Source organism: Ruditapes philippinarum, unplaced genomic scaffold (assembly GCF_026571515.1).
Source record: "Ruditapes philippinarum isolate M1 unplaced genomic scaffold, ASM2657151v2 ctg9097_1_1_1_1, whole genome shotgun sequence".
In the NCBI taxonomy this organism is placed as follows: Eukaryota; Metazoa; Mollusca; class Bivalvia; order Venerida; family Veneridae; genus Ruditapes; species Ruditapes philippinarum.
This window is the reverse complement of record NW_026863441.1, coordinates 28,800-39,336: the sequence shown is the minus strand read 5'-3', so window position 1 is coordinate 39,336 and position 10,537 is coordinate 28,800. Positions and strand designations below refer to the sequence as shown.

Here is a 10,537-nt window from a genome sequence, read left to right as displayed (position 1 = left end):
ACATACATCACATTATTACTTACATTCTTCTAAATTGTTACAAATCAAAACTTTTGTTTTAAACTAAAAGAAAAAACAAACAAGATAATGAATTGCTAGAATTAAACTTGTAGTAATAAAAATAGTTATGTTATCATATGCATATAGCATAAAGCAAGATATTACTGTTTAAATTTAATAGACTATTAAGTTTTTATAATGTTAAGTGATAAGGTGTTAAAAACATTATTACATTTAAGTGTATAGTAACAAATATACAAATTAATGACCTACCGAAAACGACTTTTCAATATACCAAAGGCTCTCTCAACCACCATTCGTGTTCTGCTGTGTGCATTATTAAATGAGACCTCTTGTCTGGTAGATGGATTAATCTGCATTAGATATATATAACAAAAGGTTTTTTTCCATAAATGTTGAATTTATAGTTGTGATTATGATATTTTACATTTCTTACAATGACATGTTAATTAAGACTTTTTGAATTTTCATTTTTCACCTGTTTAATCCTGTTTAAAGGGAAAGACATAACATTTTTAAAACAACTTAATATATTTAACAAATCACAATTTCCTAGATTAGCTTGTATCTAGAAATAAATGATAAATTAATTGTTGAAATATAGAGCCGATACATAAATAACTGAAAATTATACTCTGTTGTGATACATTTAATATTTCAGAATATGAAGGACCATGACATAATAACTACTTTTTTCATTTGAATGAGTATGTACATGTACTAATTTAATGTTATATTATTATTATTTATCTAATTTTGGAAATAATATTAGATTAAACAGATATGTTTAAACTAAACTTGTTTGCTGTTTCTTATCTCACAGTTTAGCAAAGATATATGAATTTCATGATAGAGAAATTGTACCTTTGGTGTTAGCATGTAACTTTTGAGTGCATAACCTGAATCTCCTATCAACCAGCCAGGGATTCCATTTTCTATCCACTGTTTAAGCCCACAGTTTTCAAATATGATATTATCATGTGTCGAACCAGGCCATTTCGCTACAACATTGGTGAATCTAGGAAAAGAAGAAAATATGATATGAATACAGACTTTTAAGATGCTCCACTAAGGTAACAATGCTCACCGAATAGGTTTTGGACACAGGAAAGTACACCTCTTGTAGTTTCAGAGTTATGTTCCTGGAAAAGGTTAAAAGTGCAATCATTCCAAAATTAGGAAAGGCAGAGTTACTGTTCTTTGCACTGCACTTCTAATCACTGTTATCTATCAACTTCCAAAGTTTCTTGTTGATATCTCTTTTGGTTTCCGAGTTATGTTCCGGACAACTTCAAAAAGTAAAAATAAACAAAGGGCAATAACTCCAGAATTAGGCAAGGCAAAGTTATGATTCTCGTGCACTGCACATCTACCCATTGAGATACATCTACCTACAAAGTTTCATGTTGATATCTCTTATAGTTTTAGAGTTATGCCCCGGACAAGATTTTTCTATAAGAGAAGATGATTCAAAAACCGGGCAAAATAGAGTTATGGTTCTTTGACACTGCACTCCCCCTTACTGCCCTCTACCACTGTATGAAGTTTAAACAAATTATCTCCAAGGGTTTTCAAGTTATGCTCCGGACAAGAAAACGGACAGACGGACGGACATACCAATTTTTCAGGTTTATGAGCTACTTCTATTGTTCTTTTCTTTTGTTTCCTTGTGGGCTAACTATTGTTTCCTTATGAGCTATCTATTATTTACGGAATGAAGTCCTTTGTTCTCTTTTGTTCCAGTGTACTGTTAGTTAGCTCATATACCCAAAATGTTTGCTCGGACGGACAGAAGGACAAGGCGCCGACTATATGCTCCCCCGAAATTTTTCGGGGAGCATAATGAAAGCTAATACATAAAATTTGAGAATCCTACATAGATGAAATTTTTTTCATTAGGTGTCACTCTGAAGTTGACTTTTGACCTCAAAATTAATAGGAGTCATCTACTGATTTTGTGCATTGTCCCTAGCTAGTTACATCAACCATGGATTACTATTTCTCAAGTTGTCATGCCGACTATGACAATAGGGTGTACATATGTACAGATTAACCCAATCACAGGATGCTCCCCAACATTTTGGTTGGGGCAAAAAAGATAAACTCTGTAGAGTCCCTTGAAAGTTATATAAATGAATTTTGTATTCTATATATATATTTTATTATTTGAATACAGTAATGAACCAAAAATTAATAATCAACAAGTTTGCAGGTTTTTAAGGTCACTATCAAGCAGTATATACCATCCAAACACTGTGTGGGCCCCCTGTGATTTTGACATATATTGAAAATATCATTGAACATTTTAATAAATTAAAAAAAAGCTTTTTCTTACTTCATATTGGTATCAACCACAGCCTGTACATTGATGGCATGGTAGCCTTTTCTGCACACGTATACATCTTCTCTTTCTTTTGGAGAAAGGATTGGAATTAGTGTGCAGTCAATTGCACCAATACAGTTTGGTATGCGTGCAATTTTGTAGAATTTTTGCTTAATTAAAGCAAGTTCATCAGGACTCATGGCGAATTTGATATTGTCTAGTCTCTGGTCTAAAGCAGCTATCACCTGTTTTTAAAATATTTCAAAATATACATCATTTAAATGAAATAACATTTTTCACATAATTAAGCATGCTATAATATAAATTTTTTGAAGCTGTGATTCATTTATGTTTTTTTTTTTTATATGGATTTTCCATATGCATTTCAATTCAAGCATTGATTAAAATGATAAAAAAGGTATTATTTAGATACACTTATTAAAGAAATCTAGAAGGCATTATGTTTTAAGATTTCAGTTTGATTTAGTATCAACATTAATTTTATAGGATAAATAATGATATTTTTTTGTGTAAAACTATTTCTGCTTCATGTTGACATGTTACATTGAAAAATTTAACTTGAACTTAATTACAACAGCAATGTTTGATAATACTTTGATTTTTTTCTTTTTGAGTCAGAATTAATGAAACATAATATCAACATAACTGTTAAGGGCTTTGCATACTTTTCCATACAGGATTCATTTACAATTTTACTGAACATTATTTTTAAACATTAACTCAATAGCAAGACAATAAATGTGTCCTTATATAGTGTTGAATTCTCATTATAAATATATAAGACAGGGTATCCTAGCAGATTTGTCATTCACAAATGTTAGACGCGGCCCACCCAGCCCGCCTGCCAGGGGGGAAACTATAATACCACCCATTTTTCAAACCACTTTGTCATATTTGATGCAAAGGAAAATGACCACCTCTTATTAAAAACCAACTTTTTTGAAAACTTAGTGACAACCAAGTTCATGGTCAACAGATTAATATAAGGTAACATAATGATAACGTTTGCGGTTATTTTAATATGTGCCTGAAATTATGCAAAGGGTGACTTCATGTGATGAGGTCTTCCTCCACAAGTAAAGATCGGGATGTCATCATACTTTGACCCTAAAATTGTTGATACAACGTTACAGCCAACCAAAAAAACAGCAACAAAAACAACAATACCTGCCAAATGCACCGGCACACTGAACTTTTCGACACACCATGTGTCAATCCTCCCTCACTATAAAACTCTCCTTTAGCAAGGAACTGTAGTGTTATCAATAACTGAAAATAATACAAAGTCAAACTAAATACTAGGTGTGATACAGTTGAGTGCACACCTTTCTTATAACAAGGTCACTAATATTTATTTGATTTCCAGCAAGGTAAAGGTGGAAGTTTTCATAATCAAATGTAATAAAGTATTCTTTCTTTTATAAATTACCTTATCACATGACACATTCCTGTGCCGACTTTGCGACTCCGTAAAATGGTATTGCAGGGCCATGCATATATTTTTATGTGACATCATTTGCATTATACAAACATAGAGTTGAGTCGCGCTAAATGTCAGGGCATCAATGTAAATGGTTCTTTTGCACTTTAAAATAATAGTAATTATTTAAAACAATTTTTGGTATTTAAAGTGTTAAATAGTATAACAAATTTGTGTAAGGTCATTACTGAATATATTGAACTTGTTGAATAAGATATTATTATGCTATACAGAGGTTGGTATTATAAATTTTTATTCAACTCGTTCAATAAATTCAGTACTAAACTTACACTCGTTCAATATCCTCTTTGTATAACAAAAGTAATGTTCATAACCAAGTTTGTGCTTGGATGGTCGTAATCAAGTAAAGTGTTTTGAATAATAAACAGGACTCAAATTGAGCTTGACCCTAGTCCAATATATCAGACATTACATGCTTGTTATAGGTTATGTTGCTCAAGCCTGGGCAAAGAAAAAATTCTCAAACAACATCATACTTTTATATCCTGAATAAGCTTGACCTTAAAATTAATTCAGCCTTTGTGTCATCTTGGTTCTATAGAATCTTGGCACATCTTTACTCGACCTATTTTTTATGACAGACCTAAACAATACAGATGTACTAATTTTAATTTCTAAATTTAATTTTAATTCTAATATTTCTTACATAGACTGACAGATTCTATGTACAGTAAATGAATTAGAAATGAGAGGTCACTTATTTATCAAAGGCTTCAGCTACTGGTTGGGGACCACCAAAACTGGACAACCACCAAACCCGGACGGCCCCGAAAATGCTTAATTTAGTATTTTCTTTGTTCAGTGGTTGTCAGTCACTTTTTTATCAACAATAAGTGCATGTTTCTTTTAAAATTAAGTGAATAAATTTATTTCAACCTCCTTAAATGGTAATATTTTAATGTCTATTTCAAGAATGTTGACGTTGAAATTCGGGGGTCAAGAAAGCAATGCCTGACCTCATATACCAGCTATAATAATTTGCAGAGTGAATAATAGAATATCCAAAACTTCAGCATTTGTTGCCGACATATTGTATATCATGTTACAAATCAAAAATCAAAACACCCAAGCTTTTATCTGAATTAAATCACATCATGTACATAACTGTCCGGACACATGGTACTGTAGTGTAGACAATTTAGGTAATTTTGATACCCTCCTTGTTGAGCCTCAGATATAAATGTCAATAAAATCAGAAATAAACAAACTAGTTTGTTAGTTAGGAGAAGAACCTAGCTGAACTATGTAAAATTTTTGGAAGTGGCTAGCCGTACGGGCCCGTACGGCTAGCCAAAAGTTCTAGCCGTACGTGAGTCACGTACGACTAGCCAGGACACACTGTATTGGCTAGCCGTACGGCACATTTCAAAAATATATGGAAGGCGAAAGTGCATATGTTAATTATGACTTTAAGCGAGGATTTTAGTCAAGAATGTTTACTTTTTAGAGATTAATCGACGTGTTAGCTACAGTAAAGAATGTACGTACTTTGTCATCTCAAGACGTCGAGAAAAAATAGCGTTTTGTTGCAATTAAATAACATCAATTGAAATAGTTAACAAAATTTTGATAATAATCCTTTTTTGTTTCATTAAATTTAATTTTTAAATTGATAGAAAAAAACAAAAAAAAACAAAAAAAAACAAAAAAAAAAAAACACACCGAAAATAATTGTTGTCGGTCTCTGCATGATAATTGCGTCAAATACCGACGGTAACAATTCATCTTTCATACAAATCATAAGCATGAAAATTAAGGACGTTATAACATGCAACTATAAGACACTTAATTTTATTAAGATAGATTATACAACGCTTACTCGAATTCATTCTTTTTTTGCAAATTTGCGGAGCATCTTTATTAAAGTGAACACACTAGGACAAATGCGGAGATTTGATTAAAATCGTCGTTTAAATACACAAAAATAACATATGCATTTTCGACTTCCATATAATTTTGAAAAGTGCCGTACGGCTAGCCAATACAGTGTGTCCAGGCTAGTCGTACGTGACTCACGTACGGCTAGAACTTTTGGCTAGCCGTACGGGCCCGTACGGCTAGCCACTTCCAAAATTTTTTGGTCTCTAGGTAAAAAATTATGAAATCTGTACGGAAAAATGTTCCAAAAGTGTCCGGTTGATGGTCTACGACCAGTAGCTTACATTAGTGTTTTTTTTTCTAGAAAGAAAGAGAATTAATGTTAATCTGCACATGCTGCATAAGTCATGCATTGCACATGGCGCGAGATTATTGTGGTACGAAAAAAACATGAGTCATTATTTATAATGACAGGCATCAATACATTACTATGTTTTTACAAAAATATACTCTTAAAATACGGTAGCTACAGAAAATACTTCCCTTTCCATATTCTTTTACTTGCTACCCTATACAATACTAATAAAATATGTTAAATATCTACTGAGTTTTAGTAGAAAGATGTCGTTCATTATGAAGTAAATGTCAAGGTCAGTTGACAATAAATAAAGGGGAGTAATCTCGTGGTGATGGGGAAACGTTTCTACTTTCACGGACACCGTAGACAATGAACACCGACATGTAAAATTCTAGTATTATTTTAATAGAATATTATTTAGATAGATCTAGGCACAATTTACTTTTGTCATCGGGCTAATCGCATGACTCCTCCTTGTCTCTGGCTGAATGTCGTGCTTAATAAGGTCATATATCCATGCTATTCTTTCCTTACTTAGTCGGTACTTCTCCCGAACCTCCTTCTCTGTCAAAATTTCAAGCCAATTCCGTCTCTCCCTAAAAATTCTCGCCGTTCTTCTTCGCCGCGTTCTTCCTAACAAAATGTCGGCCATATTTACGTAAATTTTAAGTCAGGAAAATTTGAGCGTAACTTTACGTAAAAACTTACGAAATTTGTACTTACGCATTTTTTTAGTGAAACGCCTTTCACTCATTCTCACTTAAGTACGACATTCCATGTCTTCAATGTTCTATGAAAATTTGTGGAGATATATAAGCCCGATCATTCCTGTAAAATGTTTTAACAATTGGTACTGCATCAAAGATTTAATTTCAGCGCAAGTTTAATAGTCTTTTGGTTTGATTTTGCTAGTGACAATTGCTTTTGCAAGGAAGGGGTACGAAAAGCAGCATGTCTTCAACTAAATCGAAGTATGTTTCATTGCACGTATCTTCGTACAAAAAGTCGTGGTTAACAGTAAACACAGCTTATTTTCGTTATTCTATTGCAGATTTTGACATATAAAACTGTTTTTGATATTACGAAAATTAATTTTCTCAAAATCAAATTTGAATTGCTTGTCTTCAAAGTCGAAATCATTTACGAGTCTTAATTGCAAAACAATGTTAATCATACATGGTAACGTATTAATGGTTATTTCAATAGCAATATTAAGTCTACAGTAATATAGTTAACATAAAATATGAAGATTAAGAGTATCTGTGCAACCATTTTGTTAAGGATTTCACGTTAATTTGGATTTTACAAGCGTAATTTTTACAAAATCATTTACGAGGCTCATCAATACCATGCGTTTTACAATATATTTTCAATAATTTCAATGTTATAATACTTCAGATATCTAGAGCGGATATTTGTCTTGCTTATATTCTGTCATTCATGTAAACCATTCAACAATTTCTCATAAAATTCTCTTGTAAAACAAATTTTCAACATTTACGAGCCTATCATTTACGGGACTTACCCTCTTTCACCTTCTCTTGTAATTTATTCTGCTTGATTTGTTGAATTATTTCAACTTGTAAATGGACGTTGTTATTTTTGGAATGGTATTCTTCCACGAAAACAAAGAAGTATCCATGTTTTTAAAAATACGCATCTGAAATGTGTTTTTCACTTGCAGATAGCTTCTAAAAATCATAATTTTGATATTGTAATTGGTATTCAGACGTTTTGACTATTATAGAGTTCAATGGATACTTACTTTCATAAACGAATACATTTAAACTTATACTTCAATCACAAAAATGAAGTAAACATGAAAACAGGCGTGTCCCGTATCTGGCTGAACTGTCCCGTAAATGGTAAAATTAATTTTGGAATATTCATTCGAGTAATAGGAAATTTTGAGTCCACGCTTATCGATGTAAACGCAATAATATTGGAGTATCTTGTATTAATTGTAAGATAGAAGGTTCTTTGGAGCAGATATGGTGAGAACTACCTAGTTTTGTCCTTAAATAAATACATTCTGAAAACTTTATAACCTTTTCAGAGATGTTTTAGTTCAATGGAATATGACTTTTCATGCATCTTGATATAAAATATTTTAGTTTATCTAGATACTGAATATCTGTTTAAACAAACACACTGTACATTGTTTTGCAGTTCAATTATAAGATAATAGTAATAAGATTGATTTGTCCCCCCTGTAAACATGCAGTGGTTGGGCCAACCACGGAAAATCGTCAAAGGAAAATCGTTGTTGGGCCATGGTTGGCCCAACACTAATTAACATGTACTATAAATGCAGTTGTTGGCCCAACGTCGAACCAACCATAAGTTAACGCCAGCGACATTTCTGCATTGGCCCAATAGCGATAAATATGTACTTTAAAACAGATGTTGGGCCAACGTTTGACCAACGATACATTTTCGTCAAATATATTACTGCACCTGACCCAATTTTTTTAAACACATATATGCATGTAGATATTTTACTGTATATAAACAGTACACTACAATGAGTAAAGACTTAAGTTTATAAAGTTTTTTTTGAAGCCATGTTTCAATATTGTCACATTCAAGAAATACTCATATAAATTAAATCAGAAATGTACGTAAGAAATAATTACTTTGTGAGTCTAGAAATGACCAAAGCCCAGGCTATGCAGTAGTAGGGGATGTATCTATATAGATCTATAGAAATCTTGAAGATCTGATGTATAATCTAAGGCAATTATACATGTGCTGAAACAGATTAACCATCCTAAATGTTTACAATAAACCTCCGGAATCTTCCACTCTAAACTCTAATTAACCTCTGGTTATGTAATCAATGAATGGAAATAGGATCATTTTGGCACTACCCATCCGTTCCCTCCCTTGATTTCGAGCTGCGTGGACGTGTTTACAGATATATTTAAATAAATTTGAATTAGACTGCAATTTCTCAACACTGAAAAATGTAAGTAGATCTAGAGTTTTTTACTTTAATCTTTAAAATAAACCCTTCTAATATATTAATGTATTTAAACCTGCACGGAATTAGTGTTTTAAAACCTGTTATACTATCCACGTGACCAGGTCATGTGATTAATACAAAATGGCGGATTGGTAATGGAAAATACTTTGATGTTTTCAGGTAAACAAGCCAGAATGAATTTGATTTTTGTAATGAAATTAAAACCATTTAATTATATTAAAATATGATATGTGCATAATTTTACATCTGAATTTATTGTGATAACTGCAAACAATCTTTGATAAGTTTGCAAGTTAGTACAAACTGACAAACTACAATTAGCACTGTTAAGCTCATACAATCTGCTCTGAGTAATAAATAGGTAATTTATATTAATATGTTTGGTAGTGGTATACGAAACTTTGTGTAAATTTAATTTAAAGTGTAACTTCGCATTAAACACAAATTACTTTACCCGACTGCAAAATTGTTTTTATTTCATTTCAGACAGCAAATTTATGTCTAATTGGAGGAGCAATGTTCGCAGTGTTATGTCTCACACTTTGTCTTAGGAAGTTGCCCTAGAATACAACTGGGTTGGAAAAGGCTCGAAAAACCATTCGAAAAACTTAGACTTAAAACAGTCATATTAGGTTTGTATTTTTACTTTTTCAAAGTTGATTTCACCGGTGCTAAAAAATTATTTTACACCGTGGGTGTAAGATATGACTCTTGTGTTGTAAATGATAATCATGACTCTATTTGCATTTTGACAGAATCATGCCTCCTTTTAACTTGAAAATTTTAGGCTAAAATTTTTAATTATGTCAAATATCTCTGTTACTATTAAATCTATTGACTTGTAATTTAAAATATTTCTTAAGTCTATCAAAGTCTTAGCTCTGTTTGCAGTTTTTCAGTTTTATTTGCCTTTAAACTAGTAAATTCTAATTAATAGTGTATATTTAAATAAAATCAGTAAACTGTATAAATTTCAGATGCTGTAAGAGGAAGTAGACAGAGGTCTACTCATAATGAAATCGAGAAGACAATGAAGGAGGGGCTAAGATATGCCAAGGATAGGGGAGGCGGGCGGAGGAAGAGACTGGCTAAAAAGTTGCAACAACAAAGAGAAGAAAATGAAAATGATATGTGAACAACATTTAGAAATAAATTGTAGTAATTAGAATATTTTATGTTCTTTTATTTTACGGTCTCTCTGAATTCTAGGAGACATGCTGTTTTTGGTCTTGTCATCTGAGGGCGTTAGTAGTAAGAAACAAGTAATTGGGCCAATGGAGGGCCAACAATAAGAGAAGGAAACAAAGTGATAGGCCAACTGAGAGCCAACTTAGATAGTAGAAAATAAGGCATTGGGCCAACGAAGGGCCAATGTTTATTATAGGAAACCAGTCAGTGGGCCAACGGGGGGCCAACAATAAGAAGGGAAATCAGTTGTTGGGCCAACAGAGGGCCAACGATAGGAAGGAAAACCAGTCATTGGGCCAATGGAGGGCCAACGATAAGAGT

At 32.4% G+C, this 10,537-nt stretch overlaps 1 protein-coding gene and 1 long non-coding RNA gene across 2 annotated transcripts; one reads left to right on the top strand and one right to left on the bottom strand.

Moving 5' to 3' along the window:
- Positions 1-273: 273 nt before the first annotated feature.
- LOC132722115 (putative nuclease HARBI1) lies at positions 274-4,570 on the bottom strand (the record flags this gene model as incomplete). The annotated part of the gene is made up of 4 exons (XM_060706549.1): positions 3,533-4,570; positions 2,357-2,589; positions 886-1,039; positions 274-374 (listed from the first exon to the last, which is right to left on the bottom strand). Coding segments are annotated over exons 2-4 (443 nt in total), but the record flags the coding sequence as incomplete, so codon positions are not given.
- Positions 4,571-8,256: 3,686 nt separating this feature from the next.
- Positions 8,257-10,196, top strand: LOC132722114 (uncharacterized). Its single transcript, XR_009624583.1, has 2 exons — positions 8,257-9,660; positions 10,006-10,196. It is a non-coding gene; the product is annotated as an uncharacterized LOC132722114 (long non-coding RNA).
- Positions 10,197-10,537: the final 341 nt, after the last annotated feature.